Source organism: Mugil cephalus, chromosome 14, assembly GCF_022458985.1.
Source record: "Mugil cephalus isolate CIBA_MC_2020 chromosome 14, CIBA_Mcephalus_1.1, whole genome shotgun sequence".
NCBI classification, from domain to species: domain Eukaryota; kingdom Metazoa; phylum Chordata; class Actinopteri; order Mugiliformes; family Mugilidae; genus Mugil; species Mugil cephalus.
Window position 1 is genome coordinate 4388918 of NC_061783.1, and position 25370 is coordinate 4414287.

Sequence of the window (25370 nt, forward strand, 5' to 3'; positions counted from 1 at the left end):
TCTGTCCATACTCACAGAGCATAATATATTTAGAGCAGGCTTTCAAGGAATCCAGACCAATGAGTCCAGAGCCTTGTGAAACCACAGTGAAGCTGACCTTTGACTGTTATGATGACACAGGTGCATCACTGTCCACAGTTTGTCATAATTAACGCACGTAGTCTTGAGTTATAGCCATTAATCCTCGAGTTGTTCGTCACAGTATATTTAGTTTCTTTATTCCTTTATATGATCGGTGGTAGTGAAGGGAGACAGGAGGTGATGGGGAGAAACAGAACTGACTACAGGCAACAAAGGACATGGGATAAAATTAAACCTGGGCCACTGCAGTGAGGACTTCAGCCTCAGTTCATGGGCCCACTCAACCAGGTGAGCTTTCGGGAATAAATTCTCATCCTTTCATCCTCACATTCAAACAGAAACACCAAGAGGGAGCAAATCCAGAAGCACCAATACCAACATCTCTGATTATTGGCGTTCAGGGGCAGGCTCTGCAGCTCTGACGAGAGACCATCAAACCCCAATGAAAATGTCATAGAGGAAAAGGCTGAAAAGCTAAAGGCTGGAAATAAATTTAGTGAAACAGTTTAGTAGGAACCCTAAAATGATGCATACAATCTGGATATGTCACACTATAGCTAGCGTAAAACGTAATAGTTACTAGGGATTATACTGAGATGTGCTTTCAGGTATTTCTTTTACAAATTTCTTCCAGGCCAGTTCACAACCCAAACCAGACTGTGATTACAGTATGTGAGAGAAATTCTTATTTATGACTTCGTAAATATACAGAGCTATGTTAGGCGTACTACAGAATGAATAATCAAGACTACACAGAACACGATACAGACGATGATCATGTATGAAAATAAACAGGATCACACAATTTTACTAGGTTTAAAACTCCAATCAAAGCTTGGGAAACATTACCTCATTCTCCCTATAATTATAGAGGGACTGGAATCAGACCAAACTGGTCAAGTATTTCTTTGAGACAATAAATAAATAAATAAATTATAATTGATATTGTATTGATCTCCGGGGGGAAATTATGTTCCTGCAGTTTGACCCATCCATTTAAATATTTAAATATATATGTATTTTTAAAATTAAATGTAACTGTTTTTTCAATTTTACAGGTAATAGTGTTATACGCTTTATAGAATATGTGATTTATTATATTATTTTAGTATGGACTTTTATTTAACTTATTGACATAAAGAGAAATGCAAACAGATCATTTATTTAATTTTATTTTTCTAATAGATAGGTGAAGAGACATGCACAGTAGCAGCACAGATGACGCAGGGAATCGATCTCTGGTCCTCACAGGCAGTAACAGTGTGTCCCCACATTCAGTCAACCCCCTCCTCCTCTGCTCTCTGACTAGTAGCACCTAGCAGAAGAGGAGGTGTCCCTAGATGGTAGTAACCGACCCCTCCACTGCTCTCTGACTAGCAGCAATCAGTGGAGCAATGTGACCTCCTGCTTGAGCTTTGTGTTGGATTCACCCAGGAAGATAAGATAGGATTTAATTACACCTGTGGGGAAAATAGGGTGTTGCAGTGCAAAATAGAAAAAAAATAAATAAATAGAACAAGGTGAAACAATAGAAACGATAGATATTTGCTTAAAGTTAACAGAATGCACCAAAAATAAAAATTTCAATAAATAAAATAAAAGCAAAAGCCCTAGTCAGACAGGTTTGATCATGGTATGCTCATAGTTGTCTGAATTTCCGCTAAGTCCTGGCACTTTTTAATTCCCCCAAAATTAAATTATCAGCTTTTAATACTTTTCAAGACCCTGCAGATACCCTATTCAAAGAGCCATCTAAACATTTGAAGTTTCACAAAAGGAAAAAACCCTCACCTCTTTTTTTTTTTTTTTACATTAACCAGTAACCAGAAGCCAGTAACATAAGGTCTGTTTATATTTTAAGAAAATCTCTGACAAAATGCTGCATCCAGACATTTGTAACATTAAACTCCAAGCAAGTCCTAAAGTAATATTGTATATTGTATAATACCCAGGTATTTACACATATTCACGTCAACAGTACAGCCAAAGACCCCCCCCAGAGATTACTGTGACACTGAGCCGTATCATTCTTAGGGAACAGTTTTAAGGACACCAGCGGGAAGCTTCAAATAGCTTTAATGACAGCTCAGGAAATGGAATAATTTACGGTGGCAGACGTATCAAATTACATTGTGAAAAGACGACAGACATGTCAACAGTTTTCTGAATAATTTGGAATATCCTGTCTGGTACAGAAGGCAAAGGCCAGCAGGAACAAATAAAATAGTTTAAGTGAAGCACAAATCAGCAAAACAAAAAGCAGTCCAGGTTGACGAGAGACTGAGCAAGTAGTACTGGGACGTTAATATTCTTGCCTTTAAATTCAGTAACAGTGAGCATATCAAAAGTATGTACATGAGTGTGAAAAAGTGTTTCTTATTTGATCAGGGCAGCCACCACCACCAGGGCAGCTGTGACTCCTGAGGCAGTTTACCACCATGAGGGCAGCACCAGGACAGCTGTGATTTCTTATTTTTTTTTTTTTTTGCATGTTTGTCTCAACTTTTAAAGTAAGGTTTTCATTATTAAAGGGAAGCAAATCCAACCAACCCAGTATGGCCCTGTGTGAAAAAGTGATTGTCCCCTAAACCTGCTGCTACTACTAAGTGCTACTGCGTTACACTGGTTAGACCACCAGCAACAACAGCAGCAACAACTACAATCAAACATTTGTGATAACTTCCAATAAGTCTTTTACAGCGCTGGGGAGTAATTTTGACCCATTCATTTTGACAGAATTTTTGCCACACTGGAGGTTTTTCCAGCATGAACCACCTTTTTAAGGTCATTCCATAGCATCTCAATAGGATCCAGGTCAGGACTTTGACTAAACCACTCCAAAGTCTTCACTTTGTTTTTCTGACGCCATTCAGAGATGGACTTGCCGCTGGGTTTGGATCATTAATCTGCTGTAGAACCAAAATTGGGTTCACCTTGAGGTTATGAACAGATGGTTGAACATTCTCCTTCAGGACTGTTTGGCAGACAGCAGAATTCATGGTTCCATTTATTACAGCAAGTCTTCCAGGTCCTGAAGCAGCAAAACAGCCCCAGACCACCACCACCACTACCACCACCAGATTTTAATGTTGGGATGATGTTCTTTTTCACACACCTTCCAAAAAGTTCAACTTCCGTCTTGTCAGTCCACTGAGTATTTTCCCAAAAGTCTTGGGGATCATCAAGATGATTTCTGGCAAAACTGAGACGAAACGTTATATTCGTTTTCAGTAGTGGTTTTGGTCTTGAACTCTGCCATGAGGCCATTTTCGTCCAGTCTCTTTCCTGTGGTGGAGTCATGAACACTGACCTTAACAAAGACTTTTGTGATGTCTCGGATGAGTCCTCGCGGAGCTCTTGGTGTCATTTTGGTCGACCGACCACTCCTGGGAAGGTTCACCACTGTTCCATGATTTCACCATTTGTGGATAATGGCTCTCACTGTAGTCCCAAAGCTTTAGAAATGAATTTACAACCATTTCCAGACTGATAGATCTTTCCCATTTGTTTCTCAATTTCTTTGCCTCTCGTGATAGCATGATGTCTAGCTTTTGAGGATTTTTATTTTGGTCTACCACTTTGTCGGGCAGGTGCTATTTAATTGATTTCTTGATTGAGAACAGGTGTGGCTACAGAAATTGAACTGAGGTGTGATAAACCGCAGTTATGTTTCAACAGGAGGAGCAAACACATTTTCACTTGTGTTATCTTTTTCTTAAATTTACATTTGTTGAGCTGAAACATTTAGGTGTGACAAACATGCAAAAAAAAAAAAATAAAAGAAAGAAATCAGGAAGGGCGCAAATACTTTTTCACACCACTATATCTCTATTCTGGTGAAAAATGTGCATGTACTTCAATACTTTCTGGCTTATCGCTGTTCATTTGGCAGTTAGGTGGCAGGGCATATAGCGCCAAGTCAGGTGTTGATATTTCAGTGAAAAATTAATATACCACAACTATTTTTAAAGAAGCAGTCATCCAAGATCAGTGCACTACAAACCAACACCAATTATTTACTGATGTGACTGCAATGAAGTTGTAATAATAATAATAATGTTCTGTATACATATGTCTGCAATCTGGTACTTGTACATCTCTATAAATCTGACTCTGGACTCACAAGCTCAGATCTATAATTTCCATAACACAACCTGATAGTGTACTTTATCCAGAGCCAGAGACCAGGCAAAAGTCTGAGCCTTTCAAACTGCATACACTTGTCATCTACAACTGCTCTCAGACCGCAGACATATTTATATTCATCTTTTGCTTGAGATCCTTTAAAAAAGGCAAAGGGGCTTTTGCTGCTTGGGGCACCAACCCTTTACAACAGCTTATCAAAGTAACTTGGACTAGACCTAGTTTTAACATGTGTCCTGAGTGATGGAAATAAAATGGATATTTAATGTTGGTTGTTTGATTGTTTTAATCAAAAGGATAAATAATTGTTAGCTCTTGATCATTCACATCGAATCATGAAGGGAATACGTTTTCTGTTGATCCGTTTCAGTCCCATATTTTCCCAAGAGCTGGGAGCTAAAGATTTAATAAACCATACAAACAACAACACCAAACACCTGAGATTGGAGAGTCACAATGCAATTATCACATGGTGGTTAGTCTGGCAGCCAGCTGGGTAAAAGGTGACATCAAGTAAGATAAAGGATTTTATTGTAAGGGCATGTCTAAATTTAAATGTGCGATTAAGGGGGAGGAACACATTGTGATTTTGAAGATGACAAAGGGATTTCCTCTTGTGGTTTTAAATGCACTACTTTAAGGAAAATGAGTTATTTGCTATAGAATGCACAGAGACTGCAAATTAGTGGGAAGAGTTACACCATAACCCTTAACATGTTGAGAGGCAACAGCCTTGAACTGAAGGGCATCTGGGATCTTTTCATTCAATGTCCGGTGCACACATTCACATACTTCTGGGACAGTTGTACAGAAACAAGAAAACCTAAACAAATACTTGAATGATAATCTACCACAAGGCTAGTGTTTTATTATTTTATCCTGCACTTATCTGCTAATAGATTTATTCTCATGTATATGGAAATTTCACCTATAAAGTGGAAACCAATTTGGAAAAGCGAATGGATTTTGCACATGGATCACACATAAAACATTGGTCAATGTAAAAAATAATTTGACATTGAACTTATGAAGCCTACCTAAGCCGGGGATACATAATTAAAGACATCGTAATATCCCTCCAGTGGTTATCCAGAACCACTGCAGATCAAGATAGATGAAGGGATCTTCATTTCTTTAAATATTTTTCCCTAGTTCTGAAAGAACAATGTGAAATGTGCCGTGGGTACAGGCGTGATGAATTTTAGTTTCTTTACAACAATCTGTAACTTTCTGGACTTTCTAAATTATCTTTTAAAATTATATATATATGTGTTTTTAGACATAGACTTAAAAAGTAAAAAAATTGTAAATAAATAGTACAAGCAAATGTACAAAATTAGCATATGAACAAATGTACAAGAAGAAATAGGAGTGAATACATATATACGTATATAAAATTAGGAGGGATTAATAAGGTGCAATATTATGCATTAACATTGATAAACAGAGCTACTGGTGACCTGCTCACGCTCTTTCAGGCGTCCAGGTCAGAAAAAGAAAAATTTATTAGATTTAACATCCATCAGTGAGGACCAGGTAGGGCAGGGCTTTTGTTCTATGTAAGCATAAGGAGTGACTTTTATTAAGGGATAATGAGATTGAATATTTTACAACGACACTGTTGAGACCTCAACTGATCACATTAACTTTCATTCACTCTCATTAGTGTAGTTTATTTAATCTCACTCTGCTTTATTATATGACCTGCAATCACTAACGCCGTTCTCTCAGATCAGCCTTAATTATCCTAACATAGCCACGTTTTCATGACTGAACCGGCAGTCATGTCTTTGGAAAGATAAAGATCTTTCAAAAGAAGCCATGGAAAAAAAGTCTTCTCAGTTCAGAGACATGGCTTCTGTGACTTTAAAACAGGAAAGGATGACACATGCCATGCAAGCCAAAACCAACTCTAGCATGTGATATTAATGGTTATCTATAGCTCTTCTATTCATCTCTCAACATTTACAACTAAAGGTGGGGTCAACCATTCTAATCCAGTACACGTTTTGTCCAGTTCTGTGACTATGTCCTCGTGGTCGACTTGCTCCGTGTTCAGTGTGTGCACTGGAAACAAATGTGTGGTGTCTCTTTACATCGGAACAAACTAAGTGGACGATGAGGCCAAAAACCTTACTTTTTTTCTGAACAATTTGTTTTCAAATGCTTTTCTCCTTCGATACAGCATCCACATTGTTAAGAAAATACAAGGAGCAGCTGTGCAACAATATTAAAACAGCAGCAAAGAGCAGCTGGGTGCTTCATACTTGGTATCCTTTATTTTCAAGATAAAAGGACACTGGTTTTTTATATTTTAGATTCTGGGACTGGAGACACTCTCCACTGCATGCTTTTATCTCAGGTGTTGGGCCAGGTTTTCTAGTGCAGCCACTTCTAGTTCGGTTTTTACAAACTTTGCAGAGCGACACAGCTTTTGGCTTCCTCCATTTTTTTCTTTCACCTGCTTCCTTAAGCAGATCTACAGGGGCTGGGTTCTGCTCAAAGGTTTCTTCTGTTAAAAGGGACTTGCTGTAGGGGAGAGAGTCTAGATTGTTTTGACACTACACAAATAAAATAACTGACTACACTGGCAAACATTACTGTCATGGCTCCAGAAAACAATTCCTCACTGCGAGTGTCGGTGCCACTTTTCATGTGGAGCAAAAACTAAAACCCAACGTTATCAAACTAATTCAATATACCACTCAGCCCCAGATCTAAATTTGAAAATATGTTCAGTGAGTATGATGATGACAAAAATCTAATTTACAGAGAGCCCACTAATATTTGTGGCAGAGTTTCAAAATAAAAAGTGTATCCAACTCAATTCTGTGGTTGGCATAAACACATACACAGACTCCAACTCGTAACAAGAAGGACTTATTCCACTGCAGCAACCTACAATAACCTCTCTGACATTTTTAATATCACACTGTAGACGGGAGTAGAGTCGATCAAAGAAGGTCACCCGAACTTTTCCACAAAGTAAATCTGAAATGATATTTTCTTGTTGCGAAAAGCTCAGCGCAGGAAGTCAGCGTGCAAGGTCAGTTCCTTCAGAGAGAAAATACTCAATTCACCTCGTATCATACCCCAACGAAGCAGCAATTGCGTCACATAGCATGTTTGCTTCTTGACGTGTGTAGGAAAGTTGTTTTTAAGGCTTGTATAAGCAACAACCTAGTTTCTATAGCCCCTTTACTCATGTTTAATATTTTCTTCCTCCCTAGTCTCTTCCTCAATTCTCATGCTCAGTAGCCAACCGAGGATTACCCTGGCCTCTATTGTGTGGCCAGCGGACCGTCTGGCTCACACTGCTTCAGTGAAAACCCTATCTCCTGGCTGCACAGGATTTCTGATCAGAGCACAATATTTCACTCCCGCCAAGAAAAAGCTGGCTTTGTTGTGCATCGCATACTATTAAACACACTGTTACAATGCAGCTATCACCGAGGGAGAGGTTGGCTGTTTCTAGATTCTTTTTTTTTTTTTTTCCCCGATAGCTGGGTATCATGCTGGAAGCACCTCAGAGGGTTTGGTTTCTGCAATAAAAAATAAAGTGGAATATTTTTCTGTCTTTTGAGTGCTTATTGCTGACCTTGATCAGACAGGAAATCCAGCATGGTCTGCAACAGGAAGGACAGGTGGCGCACAGACAGGGCTGGGTTGCCCATGCGACGTGAGGCGTACACCAGTTCGTGCAGGAGGCGCATCTGTACAGCAGCCCAGCCTCTGTGGGATCCTGGAAGAGAGATGAGAAAAGTCACGCTCACAACGCTGGCAAAGCTCTTTGCTGACATCTAACGTTAAACAGATATCGCATCAGATCAGTGTACTGGCATCAATGCTACCTGTAGGACGTCGCTTAAAACGAAAGTTACGTATGTAACTACGGTTCTATGAATCCTGGATGACCGCCAGAGGCGGTGCTTCAAGCACTGAATGCATCCATCTCGCGCATGCGCAGGTCGAGTATTATACCAACAAAGTCACCTGTGACCCCTGATGACCCCGGTCACCTATATCTTCCGGTGACATCAGAGGATCGGTTCCTGCAGAATCTTCTCGCGAGTGCACGAGGATTCTGAGTGACGGAACGCTCTGGCGGTCATCCAGGATTCATAGAACCGTAGTTACATACGTAACTTTCGTTCTATTTCATCCTTACTGACCGCCAGAGGCGGTGCTTCAAGCACTGGATGACCCATAACAACAAAGTCACGAAGAATTCCAATGCATACCTCATTGAGAGGAAACAGCAGAGTCAGGCAACAGGACCACACCCATCGGATGGGGGGTGGCAACATTCACCCGATAGAACCTGGAGAAGGTACTTGGTGATGCCCATGATGCTGCATCACAGATGTCTTCCAGGGGCACACCACGCAGGGCCGCCCATGATGTTGAGACGGCCCTGGTAGAGTGGCACCTCACCCCTGACGGCAGGGGATGACCACCTCCTTTATATGCGTGGGTGATGACGTCAACAACCCAATGAGACAGTCGTTGTTTGGAGAGAGCACAGCCTTTCCTAGGACCACCATAGCAGAGGAAGAGCTGGTCTGACCGTCTTATACCTGCGGTCGCAGTTACATAGGTTCTCAGAGCCCGCACAGGACACAGCAGTCTTAACCTGTCCTCCCCTGCTGGGGGGACAAGTTGTGCTAGGTGGATAGGTCGATTGAGGTTCAATGACGACAGAACCTTCGGGAGAAAGGCTGTGTTTGGCCAAAGAGTAACCCCTGAACCATCCGAGTTCCACCTCAGACATGAATCACTGACGGATAGAGCATGTAGCTCTCCGACCCGCTTTGCTGAAGCAATGGCAAGGAGAAAGGCAGTCTTAACAGAGACCCACTTCAGCTCTGCCTGTTCCAGGGGTTCAAAGGGAGGCAAACACAGAGCATCTAGCACCAGGTGCAGATCCCATGCTGGGGCACGCTGTGCTCGTGGGGGTCGCAACCGCCACGCCCCCTTCAGAAAAAGTGACACCAATCTGTGGCACCCTACTGTGTCATTTTCCACCCGAACATGTCGAGAGGAAATGGCTGCCACATACACCCTCAGAGTAGCCGGGGACCGACCCTTATCCAAGAGTGACTGGAGGAACTCCAAAATCTTAGGGATTGAACAGTTCACAGGGTCCTCACCCCTGTCTGAACACCACTCAGTGAACAGCTGCCACCTATTTTCATATTGCAACCGGGTAGAAGGCGCCCTGGCATTCAATATGGTATTACAGACAGAATTTGAACACTCTGTCAGTAGGGGGTTGGGCCCTGCAGCGGCCAGACCCATAGCTGCAGGCGAGGAGGGTCGGGATGCCAAATCTGGCCCTGTAACTGAGACAGGAGATCTTTCCTGTCGGGGAGGCGCCATGGTGAGCTGCGGCAGAGCCTGCTCAGCAATGGGAACCACGTCCTGCCTGGCCAAAAGGGGGCTACCAACAGCAGTCTGTGGCCCTGCTGGAGGACCCTCTGTAGCGTTGGAAAAATCAGAGGGATTGGCGGAAACGCATAGAGAAGACTGTCTGGCCAATCGTGGGCAAGAGCGTCCTGACCCAGAGGGCTGCTCTCTTCTGTCAAAGAGAACCAGAGAGGGCAATGGGTCGACTCCTCCGTGGCAAACAGATCCACCTCTGCCTTGCCAAAGACCTCCCAGATTTTGAGAACGACCTCTGGATGAAGCCGCCACTCCCCTGGCGGCGGTTTGTAACGAGAGAGGAAGTCGGCAGCCTGGTTCTTTTCCCCGGGCAAATACATTGCTCTCAGGCTGGCCAGACGTGGGGCTGCCCACAACAGCAGGTCCCGGGATGCCTGCAACAGTTGGGCAGACCTGGTGCCCCCCTGGTGGTTTATGTGGGAGACGGTTGAGACATTGTCCGACCGTATAAGCACATGTCGGCCTCTCAGGAAGGGAAGGAAGAAAAGCAGTGCCCTGTGCACAGCCCACAGTTCTAGAACATTGATATGCACCGAGCGGTCTCGAGCAGACCACAGCCCCTGAGCTGTCCGGTTCTGCCACACGGCGCCCCACCCTGAGAGGGAGGCATCTGTTGTGATGGCTTCCCGACGGGATGCAATGGAACCCAAGGGCATGCCCTGAAGGAGAAATGATCTCTCTCTCCATGGGGCCAGAGCAAGAAGGCAACAGCGTGACACTCTGAGTCTCCTGTGCCTGTGCCATCGAACATCGAAATGAAAGCTGTGCAGCCACCTCTGAAGAGGACGTAGCGACAGCAGTCCCAGAGGAACCACATTGGCAGCAGCCGTCAGTTTCCCGAGGAGGCGCAAAAACTCCACATAGCGCAACCACCTGCCTTCCTGAAACAAGAGAAGGAGGCGGAGAATGTCGTCCACCCCGCTGTGGTGACGGACAGGCCTTCATGGCGACTGAATCGAGAGTCATTCCGAGAAAGAGTGTGCTCTGCGAGGGAACCAGGCAACTCTTGGTAAAATTTACCTTCAGGCCCAGTCGGGCCACGTGGGACAGAAGATGTGTCGTGTCCAGGGCCACCTGAGATTGGGACGGTGCACAGATGAGCCAGTCGTCCAGATATGGGAGGACCTTCATGCCCTGCGACTGCAGGGGTGAGAGGGCTGCCATCATGCACCTGGTGAAAACCCGTGGGGAAAGGGAGAGGCCAAACGGGAGCACCCTGAACTGGTAATGACGCCCGTGAAAAGCGAACCGCAGAAACTGTCTGTGGTTTGGAGCTATGGGGACATGAAAGTAGGCATCCTTCAGGTCTATTGATGTAAACCACTCCTCTCTGGCCACAGTGCGCAGAACCTCTGCATTGCTGAGCATGTGGAACCTCAAGACCTTCAGGAATCTGTTGAGACCCCTCAGGTCGAGGATGGGACGGAGTCCGCCGTCTTTCTTTGTTACTAGAAAGTAAGTGGAGTAGAATCCCCCTGGTTGCAACAGGGGATCTACTGGCTCGATGGCACCTTTGTCCAGGAGGACGGACAACTCCTGGCTGAGGGCTTGGGCTTTTGCCGGGTCGCGTATGATGGTCATCTTGACCCGGCCATAGGCTGGGGGCCGGCGTCGGAACTGAAGTTTGTACCCGTGGGTCAAGGTGGAAAGCACCCAGGGGTCCCTGGTGGAAGCAGCCCAGTAACTGAGCTGCTGCTGGGAAAAACAGCCGACGACCGGCCCCTGGGCCTCAGCGCCGGGTCCCCCGGCCTCTAGAGGCTCTGGGGGCACGACGGGCAGCATGAGAGGCCTGAGGTTGCCTAGAGGGCAGCTGCTCAGAGGCCCGAAAACCCCGTGCCTGCTGGTGGGCAGGCAGTGAAGGTGTGCGCTGAGACCTGCGATAGCTACTGGGATAAGCCTGTGGATGAGGCCGGCGCTGGGGGCAACTGAAGAGCTCCTAGGGCCGCTAGGAGGGGGCATATTCCTTTGAAGCTCAGACAGCTGAAATCGAGTCTGTCTGGCTTGAACTGTGCGGTTAAGCGCCTCTAGAGCCGCAGACCCAAATAGCTCCCCAGGTTCCACCGGAACACTGCGGAGAGTTCTCCTACATGCATCAGTCAGAGGAGATTGCGCCAGCCAAACCTGACGGCGAGCCTGGACGAGAGTGGACATCAATCGCCCCAGCTCTCTAGACATCAGCGCGAATGCCTGCAGGGAAGCGTCGCTGAAATTGTGGACGGGAGCATCCACTGTAGTCTCCTGCAGGGATGCTGATAGCGCGAGCAGCAGGTGGGACATAGAATTACCTATGCGTCCCATGCGTGCCGCTGCGTCATAGGCTTTACAGAGTAGGTCATCCGTAACCCGACACTGGGGACGAGGACACCTCGCATCTGGCCTCAGAGCCTCATCAGGCGAGACAATCAGAGCAGCTATAGGGGGCTCAATTGCTGGCATGCGGCCCAAGCCAAATCTGGGTGCATCCTGCATGGCTGCCAGGGTGCGGCCATCAGATGTTGCATGAGAGAGAGTTCTAGAATCCCTCCAACATGCATGCAACTCCCTCAGATACTCTTCTGATGGGGGGACAGTAAAGTTAGTGTGGGATGGACCACGCCTGAAGAAAGCACTGGCTGGAGCCGACTGAGCTTGCGGTAGGTCTAACTGCAAACGGGCCAGGGCCATACGAATGATGGCTCCCATTGAGCCATCATCAGAACCACCAGCGGAGCTGTGGGTCGATGAGCAGGAGCCTGCCGCGGAAGCACGGGAGGTTACATCCTGCGCAACCACTTCCGGCTCATATTCAGCAAATTGAGTGGCTGACGCCGCCATGGAAAGCACATCTTCCTCCGGCTCCAAGGTGGCCGCTGGAGGCACTGAAGCAGCTGGCTCCCCTGCACTAGTCCCAGACTGGAAGGTTAGGAAGAGGGATTTCATATTATTAATTTCTGTTGTTAACTGGTCCACCTTGGAAGCAAGGCTGGACTCCTTAACCCTCTTCCTGGAAGTGGGGACTGCTGTCTCGGCAGCACGACGTTTGGGCCTGCCAGACCGAGTTGGAACCACTCCCTGTGCTGGGGTCAGCTGTTCAGCTGATGGGCTGAGGGTCAACAGTTGTTCTACCTCAGCTAGTCTGGCAGCCCTCACTGCCCGGGGCATGAAGCTGCAGTTCATGCAGGCGTCATCTGAAAGAGCCTCCTTCAGATGCTCAAGGCCGAGGCATGAGGGACACAAATCATGGCCATCTTCAGGCTGCAGAGAAGCCATACAGGCCGAACAAGAATGGTTGCCAAACATGGTGACAACCAGGAAAACAAACAGAAAGCAACAGACAGTGGGAGAGGGAGCGAAACCGCCGCCGTCACCAGATAAATGTTGCAGGAGATGAGTTAGCCTCAGCGGGAACACTGCTACCAACTACAAAATCACACCTATGCTGGGAGCGGGAGCGTAAGCACTGCCTTCACCAGTTAGGGGTATTTGCACAAAACGGGCACAGTCAAAATGGCACCACAATACACAAACTAAGGTAGGCCGAGCGAAAAACGCCGGTAATAATTAATAGGGAAAGAAAAGTATCAAACGGTCAAGAAAATGACCGCTGATGCACATCAATCAACTGAAATACCAAGTGCAATGCAAATGCCGGGAGAGGGAGCGAAATCACTACCGTCACCAACAAGTGAAAAATGCAACACAAAACGAGTACAATCGGTTGCACCGATAGTCAACGGCAAGCACACGCAATGCCTACAGCTAATTGGCAAACATTAGCGGTACAGATGCTGGGAGAGGGAGCGAGGTCACTGCCTTCACCAGCAACTGAAAAATAATACAAATATATAGCGGTACAAATGTCGGGAGAGGGAGCGAGGCCACTGCCTTCACCAACAATTGAAAATATAATACAAATATATAATACAACCATATACCGGTACGAATGCCGGGAGAGGGAGCGAGGCCACTGCCTTCACCAGCAAACGAAACAACAAAACAAAGCGAATGCAAAAGGGTTGCACCGATAGTCAGCACTAATGGCAAGCACACGCAATGCCAACAGCTGATTCACATAATATTATGCCGGGAGAGGGAGCGGGAACACTACCTCCACCAACAAACAAACAAATACAACCAACGAGTAACCGGTTGCACTTAAGAATGTATATAATAGAACGAAATAAACTTATCCAACCGAGGATGAAAAGCCGATGCGGATGTGTCCGCGGCAAACCACAAACCTCTCGGCGGAGTCCGTTGCAGCCTTTGGAGGGGCGAGCAGCTCGCGGCTCCGACGAAACGTCGCAAGGCTACCGGCAACGAAGCAATAGCCACTTAGCTTTAGCTAGCGTAGTGGCGTGCAGTTACCTGCGAAGCGAGAAGATGAAAAGGAACCGATCCTCTGATGTCACCGGAAGATATAGGTGACCGGGGTCATCAGGGGTCACAGGTGACTTTGTTGGTATAATACTCGACCTGCGCATGCGCGAGATGGATGCATTCAGTGCTTGAAGCACCGCCTCTGGCGGTCAGTAAGGATGAAATAGAACTCTGTGTTCCCTTATCAAACATTCCCATCATGAGGGAAAATAGTATTGTTATTTGGGAGAGAGCAACCAATGGTCACGAGAGAACTGCAACGATGTTCCAGTTTACTATGCCTATCCTGGTCTTAAGATTTTACATCCCAAACTTACAATATCTCTTCCGGTTCATTTCTGCCTATCTTTTGTCTTTAAAGACGTCAAAAAGTAACTAATAAATTTCATAAATTGTGCACAAGGTCAAAATGAGTAGGATCTACTTTGGTAACTGCTAACATATTAATAAATAATGTCATTATAGCTTTTATTTTAGCATTTATTTGTTTTAATGTTACTTAAACAAGAAATTCACAGGGATCCATCCCTAGCATACCAATAGCCGACTTGAATGAATTTAAAGGGCTGCTATTTGGACCATGAAGTTCTCGCCAATCCTTTCTGCAAACTTTCACAAATATTAATACCAAGTCATTACAATAACTTCAGCTACAGTTGTGTGAGCAGATAGGATGGAATGTCATTTACAACTCTTAGTGAAACCCTATTGTCATTATCATTATTTAGTACACAATGATATTTAGTGGTTGTTTCACACGTGACAAATTGTAACTGATGTTATGAATATATATTGTATTGGGTATTGTACTATATATTTATTAAGAGAATATATCCTATACCCATACACCAGTCAGCAGGATGCAGCCTGATACACACACACAAAAACACCATAGTAACAACTAAAAGAACGTGAAGAACAGCACAAGGTGTTGACCTGGCCTTCAAATTCACTAGATCCAAACTGACCAATTATCTGTGGGCTGATCCACACAGACACCTCCCCTCTACACATAGGACCCAAAGGCCCCCACTAATAACACTCTGTTACCAGACACCACAGGACACCCTCAGAAGACCCATGTCCATTCTCAGATGAGTCACAAGAGAGACCTACACAATAGTAGGAAGGTGGTCGTAATGTTATGTCTGATCGGTGTATACCATAATTACTGTAAGATACAGCAACATGTGTGTGAGAGCTCTTCATAATCCCGTATTTGGCATGCTTAAAAAGCTTTGCACACAAAAGCCACGCATAATAAGATTAAACTCAAGGGTTTGCATTGGAGTCATCTCATAAAAATGGAAGTATGCCCACCGTGGCCCATCACATGACCTCCAGTGTGGTGTTAACTTAGCGGGCGCTGTTTGTTCTGCAGAGCTCCACAAGACATCTTAATAGCGTTGTAGCCTGACAACAACAGTTACATAAGGCCCTCAGCCCCCAACGAGACGCCCTGCTCCACTCCCAGCTGTCGACTGTTGACTCACTGAGTGGGAAAGAAAAACTCGAGGAAAGATGTGCTCGGGATGTTGCGGAGGTAGGGGAGGAGGATATTTGGTATCGTTTCCTCAGCTTAAACAACACTTCCAATAACATCATATCATGTCTGTGGTGGTTTCCGTTATCAGCATTTTCCTACCAAGTTTATTATGCATCCCGAGCAAACTGCAAATGAAATTCTGTCCTAAGCTCTTTTATTTCTTTCCTGTCGTGAAACTGCACCCACTAAGCAGTCTAAGAATAGCTGACTTCCACCTGTCTGCCAAAACCAGAGCTTATCTGGAGGACAGTAATCCAAGGGACACTTTGGATTTTCTGTGGATGTATCTCTCATTCGCACACAAAAAAATGACTTCATTTGGGGTATTTTCAGACTCAAACTGGAGGTGTCTGGCAATCCAATTAACACACCACCAAGATAATGAGTGTGGTGCCACGGCCAAGCAGTTGCACAGTCATGCAAAACCTGACTCAAAAGGCATTGAATCCTCACACCGCCTCTTTTTAATCACTGTGTAAGGTGCCGCATATACCATTACTGTCCTACATAATAACATCTAAATTATTACAAAAAAAGAACACCCTAAATCCCTGTAAAAGAGTGACAAATGTGGGAAGCAGAGGTCTATGCAAGAGGAAGAACACACAGATAAAAAGCGACAATGCACCCATTTCTAGTAGAAGTGGTGAAAGGAGGGTTGTGAACCACTTAAAAAGCCATTTGCTCCACTATATCTCACACACAGCAGCCTTATTGGAATGTACCATTGATCCCCATTTTCCCTCTGTCGTGAACTTGCATCTCTAGCTTATTGCCTGATAAACTCCCACCTGATCCTTTCTGCCAAATGACTTTCCTATCAGTCCTTTGGGAATTCAGAGTTCATATCTCAGTTGGAAATGGAGTGGCACAAATGATGTATCAGTGCGGAGAGAATACGTAACAGTATCTTTAGTTACTGAGAAGTCATAGAGTCTTTGAATGCAGTGGGTTAGGTGAGGTTAGGTTAAGTTTGTTTTAGTTTCTGATCATCTGCAGTATATAACCTCAAAATTTGTTCCCTACAAATCATACACCACTGGTGTACGATTGTAAGTGTCTTTTCTTCATCCCTTTGCCTATTTTTCTGCCTCCTGTTCAAAAATGACATGATAATAACTGTGTTATATGTTATTATATCTAAGGGCTGTATGAATAATTGTGGTCCTCTCTGACACAAACACCAGTGAGATTGCTACAAAAGTGTCAGAATAAAGACATATGTTACTGTGTCAGAGAAAATTTGCCTGCAACAAAGCAAAAAATATAAATTTCTGTTCTCGCCTAAAAAAAGACCACATTATTGAGAGTAAAAACCACCCCTGATATGTGGGCTAATAGCCCAGTTCAAATATGAATTAGAAAAGTAAAATCTGATGTTTTAGTTTCTGATCATCTGCAGTATATAACCTCAAAATTTGTTCCCTACAAATCATACACCACTGGTGTACGATTGCGAGTGTCTTTTCTTCATCCCTTTGCCTATTTTTCTGCCTCCTGTTCAAAAATGACATGATAATAACTGTGTTATATGTTATTATATCTAAGGGCTGTATGAATAATTGTGGTCCTCTCTGACACAAACACCAGTGAGATTGCTACAAAAGTGTCAGAATAAAGACATATGTTACTGTGTCAGAGAAAATTCGCCTACAACAAAGCAAAAAATATAAATTTCTGTTTTCGCCTAAAAAAGACCACATTATTGAGAGTAAAAACCACCCCTGATATGTGGGCTAATAGCCCAGTTCAAATATGAATTAGAAAAGTAAAATCTGATGAGTAACTGTGCAAAAGTAGATAGTAAAAAGGTGAATCTGAACAATTTTAGAGATGTTTAGCCCATTTTTGACCAGGCGGAATCACAAATTATGCCTTTCTGTCACATTTTGGCACCATATGTGCCATTTGACTTTTCTTGGGTACCAGTCTGAAAAACTTATTTAGTTTCACTGATATATAACTAAATACAAATACAACAGTTTTAACTCATTCACCCAGACTGTGTAAAAGGAGGCCTTCGGTGAAACTTAAAGGAGAATATCTCGATAACCAATTGGTCAATTTTAATGATTGACACCTCTGTTGACCAATCAGAGTCTAGAGAATCGAACACTGTGCTCGAATTTACCATAGCAAACACCAATGACAATCATTTGTCTTTTTTTGGAGCTGGAATATAACTTTTAATCACAAAACAGCAAAAATTAGACATACTTCACAACTCTTTGGCTTCTAGCTCTCTGAGTTTTTGTAGCACGCTGAAGAGACAGTGCATCTATCTGGAAGTGGTGAAGTTAGTAGAAGCACTAAATGAAATGTTTGCTGTATTCGTGTTTTCGTCATATTCCCATACAATTGCTTGGGGTTTTATTTGTGTTTCATTTAGGTGACAGTGCCTGATAGAGGCTTTTAGATGAGTTTCTCCCTGTCATTTTGGTGTATCACATGTTCATAATGATGCATACTATAATGCGTTTAGATCGTCTGTAGCGGCCGGACACCACCGGACACCACCTCTTGCCCAAGGACACAACGGACAGACTAGGGATAGGATGGAATCAAATCTTTTACCATTCATTCCTTCTTTACTATTTTAATCTGCATATTTTAAAAACGTGTAGACTGAAGCCAAAGGTAGGTATGAAATCTCTCACCTTATAATTTCATTAAAATGGTTTAATTTGACTCCCAGTTAAAGTTTCCAGCAATTATTACATTATAATAATGAAGTCGGGCCTAAGCCGTTGAAATATGATTCTCTTTTACAGGTATAGTGCAACGATTTAGTATTACAATTCCATAAAGTTTGTGTGCTGTCAGACTTAAGAGTACCTTCACTTTCTGCCCCTATGAGTCATGCTCCATTAATCCTAGTTTATCAGTACACATAATGCAAACCTGTCAAATACCGTAGACTTTCTAAATACCACCATGTTTTTAAACTTTTAACCGAGTGAGCTGCTTCAAGGGCAGCATCTCAAAGAATGTTTGGCATTGGATCGAACGAATCCACACCAAAATGCTCCCAACTCCAGCGAGACAGTGTAAACGTACTCACTTTTGTGGCTAAATGAGTGAAAGTGGCACAACTGTGTCTACCTTTTTATTTGTACATACCTTTGTACATACCTTTCTTACATACCTTTCTTGTGTGTGTGTTTCCATTTTTCATGATATGCATTTGGCACATTTTATGTAGGAATTATGAAAACCTACAGACAAAAAGCCATATAAAGTGTTACTGAACAGACTCATCTTGTCTAATCAACAGGCTGAAACCCAAAATATGTTTGGGTTTATCACATATTTCAGTTTCACATATCCCCAACACCATCTATAAGAATCTTTCAGTTTGAATGAAAGGGCTTTACCTCAGACAATATGTATCTTATTTCTATGATCTATGAATGAAAAAAGGGCAAAGATTAATAGCATATCAGGAAAAAATATCCTCTCTCAATATCCCTTGAATAGCATTCTCAAGATAAAATGCAGATATCCCTGAGCTTTTTTCTTCTTTTATGTTGCCGTTGAGTGGCTGAAATAAGCGAGGGTCAAGAGTCTGTAGAGCCAGGAGGCTTATCACTAGGGTTTCTATAAAGTATCTACAAAGTTTAGGTCAGGTTTCAATCGTGATTCATTTTGAGCAAAGTCATGGCTTGAATACAGAACACCCCAGAGGAGAACTCTTGAGAGCATGGCAAAGCTTGGAGTGAAATGAAGTCGTGCTCTTCGTTTCCTTAATCTGTTAAATATGTTTGCACTGCTGTCTCTTATGCATTCTGGATCAGAATGGGGTACTGCATTCAGTATTCAAGAACGGACTTTCTCTCATACAAAAGCACCACTACTTGACTTGATAAATAGATAAATCTAAGTGAAGAGGAATGTGATAGACATTTTTCACAATTCCCACGTACACTAAACAAGCATAACATTATGACCACCTTCCTAATACCATCTAGGTCTTCCTTGTGCCTCTAAAACATGGGCATGAGCCTGAGCCTTCTGAGGATGTCCTGTGGTGTCTGCCTGTGTGCCTGTGTGTTTGTCAGGCTGCATCCTATTGATGGCTGCCGCCATCAAAGAGTGTCATTGCTATGGGGTAAGGGTGTCTGGTCTGGTCTAGGTAGGTGTTACATGTCTAACTAACATCTACATAAATGAACGCCGGGTCCAAAAGTTTCCCAAGCAAGTTGGTCAATGTACTTCACTGCTCCTGTCAGGGGTTTTAATGTTGTGGTTGATCGATTTAGAAAACATTTTGCATGTAAAATGTATGAAAGGTAGTTTAGAAATTATGCAAAACAGTGTGCAATTCTCATATCGTACCCAGAACAATCCCATGTGGAAGCGTAGAAAGAAAACCTTGAATATCTCCCGTTATCTCCAGTTACTCTTAATTTAAGTCTGAAATTGTCCGACGCTGGCCTCCAGCAAAGGATAAACATCCTTTGTTATAAAAAGAGAAGACTGCTCTTGCATTTTTATCTCACTCCAGCACGAACTAGTAGTATTTGGCACTTAAATTGTGCTATTTGACTTCAGGTTGTAAGAACCATTATGAAATTAACATTAGGTGGCGATTTTACTATCAGCCTGGTGCACAACAACCACATAATTATGCACAGTAACAGAATTATTCTTCAGTCTAGAGCCACTATTTTCTTTCTTAATCTCTGTAGTGTACCACCATTAAAAAAATTACATTATTTGTAAGGGGATTTTAGATTTTACTTGTCGTTATGCATGGACATAATATATACTTAAGGCTGGTGGTTCCAAGAGAGATAAGTTTAATTTACAAATGTTCAAATGCTGAAAATTCTCAACAACAACCAACTTTGTGGAAGGAAAGTTGCTGAGGACAGATTACTGTCTTTAAAGTCCAGAACATTTTATGAAATGATGAAAATTGAGTCCTCATCTGTTCAACTAAATATTACAAGTTTAAATCAAGTTTTCCTAACCATATACAATCTGTAATTAATGTGAGTTTTCTTCATTATCCTATTTATTTGTTTGTAATATTTATGAATATACTTTTGTTGCTTAATTGTTGTACTCTACCATTAATATGCCTATCCTAACTAATGACCACCCCTCATGCCTACATCCTAAGCATCTAAACCAAAGTACTACCCAGTTAGATGGGTATGATGGGGTCATGCCTTCCCAATCCTACAAAATACATCTTGCAGCTCACTACTGAACAGCTGTCCAGGCCTACCTTTGCTGAAGTCCTTGGGGTCGAGTGACAGGCTGTATCCAGGTAACGTCTCCAGCAGCAGCTTGTAGCAGGCCCTCCACCCGGGCTCCGGGATGGTGGGAGCTACGCACTGCATGGCTGCCACGCGCTTGAAAAAAGCGGACTTGCGATGGAAGCCGATCAGTTCGTAAAGCTCTGACAGGATACTGTAGCGCTGGATCTTCTCCTCCTCCGACAGCTGCATGTATGAAGACATCGTTAATGTCCCCTTCCTCTGAAACGTGTTTTGTTCATTGACACCTCCCTGGATGTTAGAGCTTCTCTGCTTAGAACGATGCATGGGCACAGTTTGATATAAAAGGGCCGTTGTCACTGTTATCTGAGGCTGGAAAATGTCACTTTAAATCTCTGTTTAATACCTGGATGCACCGGTGGGATTCTGCACAATTACTTTACTGGAGATTATTATCAAGAAAACACACCAAATGTATTATTCAAAGGGGAGTCTTCTTACATTTGTCTATGGAAATGTATATCTATTTTCTGACATCCTGAGAGGGCATCTTTCACATTCTTTTACATGCAATTAATTGCCCTTGCATGGGGTTGTGATATTCTGCTGAGGATTATGAAGAATTATTAAGAACACTTTAACGAGACTGATCTAGATACCTCCCAGGGGAATGAGATGGCTTTAGTGCACTAATTATTTTTATTCCAATATAACCCAAAGAATATCAAGATGTAAAATCTGAGAAAAAAAAAGCACTCAAACTGTTCTCAAGTGTCTGATGCTGGAGAAGAAATAAGAGATAAAAGTAAATTTATTGTCCCAGTAATAAAGAGTTTGAACAAAATGCATACTTTGAGGTTGTGAAATAGCACAGATATATTTTGTGTTAAAGAGCCTTTTTGTTTCTAGTATGACATACCATATCACTATATTAAGCATTACCCAGTCAGACAGCATACCTGTCCCAGGTTGATGTAAACAGCGTTCTGCAGGAACTCTGAAGCCTCCCTGGCCCTCTTCTGAATAGCCAGCACCCTGACCGCTTTCACACAGGCCTCCAGCTCGATCACGCCTGCGTTCTTGTACTGCGGGAGATAAGAAGGGGGTGGGATAAGGGGCTCTGCGTTAATGAAAAAATGTGTGATAACTCGGATCCCCCGTCACTCGTCTTTCAGGGATTCCCAGCCGCCGCAGTGTTTCTGCTGAAAATCTGAGCTACTACTGATCAGGCTTCACACCGTGCGCAAGCAAGAGCGTTTTTTTATCTCACCGTCCCTCAACTTCCTTCCACTTCCACCCTCATTTGTCTCCTTATTAAAATTCAATTAATATCTGAATGGCTACGTGTCGAGATGTAATTTAATTCGGAATTAACTGGTTACAGGTAAAAGGGCTGTGGGAGGTCAGAGCAAAAAGGCAATTATAATAATGAAGATAAAGCGCGGGATTTTTTCTGAATAGTTAGGTAGCATAATGAGCATATTCAGCTTACCATAAGAATTAGGGATACTTTAATACTATTCTTAGTGAATTTGTACGAGTACAGTGGTCAAAAGTGAATACAAATATATTAAGCTATTGAACAGACGTACAACCCAGTTTTGTCTGGATTATTCTGGGCTTAGAAAGTCTGGTCCCCGTGTAGCAGCCAGTAATAAACAGCAGCTGTCAGCATGTCCTGCTCTAGCAGCGCTAACGCTGCCTTCACATGCCATCAAACCAAATCAAATACTGCCCTCTGGTGCGATAGATAAGTATTACAACCCAGACATGTATGAAAGTAACACTGGTTTTGAATAAAAACAATTGAAAGGTAAAAACTATCACAAATGATTATTAATCTAAAGACTGAAGGGTGATACATTAGCAGGTGGACCATACTCCAGTTGTGAGAATACTCTGCGTTTGGAATGCAATTCATGATTGTTAAATTGAACCGTGCTCTGGGTGGCCAGGCATTATCTCAACTTGGTCTTATTCAATATTAAGAGCACAGTCTCCTGATAAAAATGGTTAAGTACATTTAGAGGATAACTGCAGCCACAGATAGGACTCGTTGCTTATCACTGAAGAATTGAAGGAGAATATGTGCCTCTAAGGTCACAGCTCCTAATCTGCAGAACTTGTAATGGACTTACAAGAAAAAAACTCCGTACTGTTGTCCCATAAACTACCACGGTCTCTCAACACTTTCTGACTTCCCTACTGTGTCTATGTAAGAAACACTCCCCAGAGGAGGTAAACAAAGTAGGTGTAAATCTGATGTATTGGTAATTGTTACTGGCAGCAGGACCACGTTGTTTACACATTGTGTACATGGTCTGACTCCAAAGTAAACTAAAATGACGCCCTTCACCGTGGTGAAAGTGTAGCCCAGTGCAACAGTGTTCATGTGTGTCTGACAATAAAGGAGTTCTCTGGCACAGAGGAGAAACATTTGTCAGCTTTAGAACACACTGTGTTACTTGTTGGTAGAGAACATTCACAGATGGTTTTCTTAACAACAAGTCTCACATTGTGCTTTTGTCACAGAATTAAAGAAGCACATTGTTACCTCCAGTCTTAAAAAATGCTATTTTAGTTCAACTTCACTAGCTAGTCTCAGATTTTTGTTCTTTTTCTTAGGTTGATTAGACGTTTACTGCCACGCTGGCCAAGACCTGTGACTCCTGTCCACAGCAGGCCCCATGACTATCAGTGCTGGGCCAATCACAAGGCACGCTGACTCTGTCAGTTTCCCCGCAATTGGGGAAATCAAAGGCTCACGCTGCAATATTAGCAGAAGAGAAGCTAACAGTGCACCTTGCTCCCATCAGCCAACTACTGAGGCCAAAATGGATCGGAGAAAAAAAAGTCCACAAATACAGGAGCGATGCCCTCAAGCTCACAAAGCACCGGCAAACGGCACGGAGGCAAAGAACCACCTGCTGCTGCAGCTGATAAGCAGCCGTGTAAGCGACAAACGGTAGAAGACCCGGAAATATAATTATCTGAAGTTTGGGTTCACTGTTAAGCAGCAAAAGACCCCTGCTTTTAGGAAACACATTAAAACTTCTACTGAATAAAAAAAATAATCACATAAACATGTTAAATAATTTAAACAATATTTAAATAATATGATGATTTAGTTTTGTTTAGTCGTGGTTTCCCCCTAATTGTAGCTTAAATGTAATTTGTTTAATACAGCATGAGTCTTTTTACCACCTGTAAAGTATCTACAGTATATGATCTTCTCAAATAATACTTTGTATACTGCCTGGAATGACTTAAATGACTAACTATACATAACATTAGTATTTATCTCATTTAAATGTAATAAAAACTTGCAGATATAGCCTCAAAGTAGCATAGAGCTGTGTAACATTACTCTGTTTGAATGAGCACAGTTAATTCCATATTCGCATGTAATAGTATACGTCAACAAATTAATGTAACATTACATTTGTTTGTTGGTGTTAAATTATTAAAAAACAATTTAAAAAAATGATGACACTTAGAAAAAAAATGATATATATTTAGAAATGTACCTCAGACCTGCACAGTGTCACATGTGTATTGAAAAGAGGGCGGGGCAAACAGGATCTCCTAGGTTTATAATGTGATTAAATATTTATCATTTTAAAGTCTCCCTCAAAAAATAGATTTTATACTCTAGCCTTTTAGTAAAATTGAGATTAAGTACTGGAGGTTTAACAGTTTTTCAAACACAAAATGAGGCTTTATAAGTGGCCGTTTATTTAAAAAGTATCTGCTGCACTGTTTCGTGAGATGGTTAATAGTTGGTTATTATGGATTATCAATAGCTTGGTTCTGAACCCTTATTTATACCTTTTTATAGTTAATTTTTGATAGAGCTGTATTATAACCGTTACCTACAAAAGACCTAAGGCAAAAATGGTTTTATGTTGAAGTGAAACACTGAAGCTGAAGACACTGATGATATTAGTATCATAAATCTGAGCCAACAATACTAATGTTGCGTAGTTCTTGGTCCGTACCTTTCCATAATAGGAGATGGCCTCTTTGTATTTCTCAATAATGTCCTCGGGACTCAGGCAGTTCTTTGCCCGTCCAATCTCCGTGCTGGTGTCTGCACTGATGCCGTTGGCGGTGAGGGCACCTACGCTCAAAAAAGAGGAACATTCAAAATTAATGCAGGTGAAACAGGAAGGCCTCCATCCATCAAAGTGCTCCGCTACAAAAGGGAAAGGAATGGAGTGAAAAACAGGAGGAAGGGGAAACTTCAATGCACCACTGGCTCTTAAAAGACACCTCCGTGGCTACCACCACCACATGCGTATTTATGCACAAACTACAGAACACATACATGTACACTGCAGTACATGAAGCACAGTGTTTAAATAAATCTGAAAATGAACACAGAGAACACCACTGTGACAAATCTTAGCAGGTAACAACAGAAAGTTGAATGAAACAAAATGTGTAATCACCCAGATAAAAATTAAACGTAAATCTACACCAAATTAGCCTTTACACCAGCACTTAAGTGATAGAAGGAATAAACCAAAGTCCCCAGAGTCTTTAATAAAATGATTCATGTCAATGTTAACGAC

The 25370-nt window shown here is 42.8% G+C and overlaps 1 protein-coding gene across 3 annotated transcripts in view; it reads right to left on the reverse strand.

Moving 5' to 3' along the window:
• trappc9 (trafficking protein particle complex subunit 9) overlaps nucleotides 1-25370 on the reverse strand; it is a 212985-nt gene that overhangs the window by 178964 nt on the left and 8651 nt on the right. For all 3 annotated transcript variants that reach the window (XM_047604448.1, XM_047604446.1, XM_047604447.1), the window contains 4 exons: nucleotides 24795-24916; nucleotides 21756-21881; nucleotides 20805-21021; nucleotides 7823-7966 (listed from right to left, as the gene is read on the reverse strand). In XM_047604448.1, coding sequence (XP_047460404.1) covers nucleotides 7823-7966; nucleotides 20805-21021; nucleotides 21756-21881; nucleotides 24795-24916 — 609 coding nt within the window. The remainder of the gene's footprint in view (nucleotides 1-7822; nucleotides 7967-20804; nucleotides 21022-21755; nucleotides 21882-24794; nucleotides 24917-25370) is intronic.